Source organism: Cyprinodon variegatus, unplaced genomic scaffold, assembly GCF_000732505.1.
Source record: "Cyprinodon variegatus isolate N-32 unplaced genomic scaffold, C_variegatus-1.0 Scaffold606, whole genome shotgun sequence".
In the NCBI taxonomy this organism is placed as follows: domain Eukaryota; kingdom Metazoa; phylum Chordata; class Actinopteri; order Cyprinodontiformes; family Cyprinodontidae; genus Cyprinodon; species Cyprinodon variegatus.
Window position 1 is genome coordinate 635,318 of NW_015151059.1, and position 1,050 is coordinate 636,367.

The 1,050-nt window shown below is 44.5% G+C and overlaps 1 protein-coding gene across 1 annotated transcript in view; it reads right to left on the reverse strand.

Annotated features, from left to right (window-relative positions):
• Window positions 1–1,050, reverse strand: part of LOC107096218 (glucuronokinase 1-like) — an 86,616-nt gene that overhangs the window by 69,736 nt on the left and 15,830 nt on the right. Inside the window, 2 exon segments of the mRNA XM_015392788.1 lie at window positions 119–256; window positions 351–411. Coding sequence (XP_015248274.1) covers window positions 119–256; window positions 351–411 — 199 coding nt within the window.

A 1,050-nucleotide genomic window follows, 5' to 3' on the forward strand; every position in this document is an offset into this window, starting at 1 on the left:
AAACATCACTTTTAATCAGGCCTTTTCCCCACAGATATCAGAAATCTGTTTTTTCTTCACAGTATTCCTGAAACGCTGAGCGCTCTTCCTCGGCAACACGGAGACCTAAAGGTCCGACCTTAGGTTAGAGCGGAGGACGCACCGCTGAGCCAGCGCTGTCGGATGTTGCTGTGGATGCGTCCAGAGTCGCTGGGGTCGCTCAGGTAGGCCAGCCAGAACTGGGGAAGGTCACTCATGTCCATGGGAGCGTAGTTTCCTGAGAGAGAACAAAACACAGAGGAAGAGGATCAATCTACGCCAGCTAGGAGAAAACGAGGAGCCAGAGATGGAGCAAAGCTGCTGATCAGTACCATAGCCCTGCTCATCCATCAGCTGCTTGCTGAAATCCATGTAGACCAGGCCTTCGTACACCTGCAGGGACACAGGGACACGCCTTTCCTGAACCGCTACCAAGGAAAACACTGGCAGACATTTTAAGACAGTTTGTGTTTTATTATCTAAACAAAGAAAATAAAGATGTAGTCATAGATGGAGCTGCTTTGGTTGGAGAAGGTTAAAGGTTCAGCTGCTCTCACATCTTTACCTTAAACTGGGATCAATAAACAGGAAGGAGCTGGAAACTGGACTTCCTGTTTGGTGAGGTCTGAGGTCATGGAGGGATCTTTGCTCCATTATTGTTGCAAAGATGGACATTTCAATTCTATTCAGTTTATTTCTATAGCACCAATTCACAACATGTCATCTCAAGACACTTTCCAGTTCAACCAGATCATCCAGTCAGATTGAAGTTTGCTATCTAAAGAAAACCAGCTGATTGCATCGACTCATTGACTCTTCAGCAATCCCTCACTCTAAGCATGCTTGTAGCGACAGTGGAGAGGAAAAACTCCCTTTGAACAGGTAGAAACCTCCAGCAGAACCAGGGTCAGTGTGAGTGTTTGAAAAAATATGATCCAGAATTAAAACTTTCCAAACAAACATATTTTATTTTTTCATAATTTGTTTTGAACTTTATTTGTTCTTCACCCGAGTTGGAGTGAAAAAGGTTAA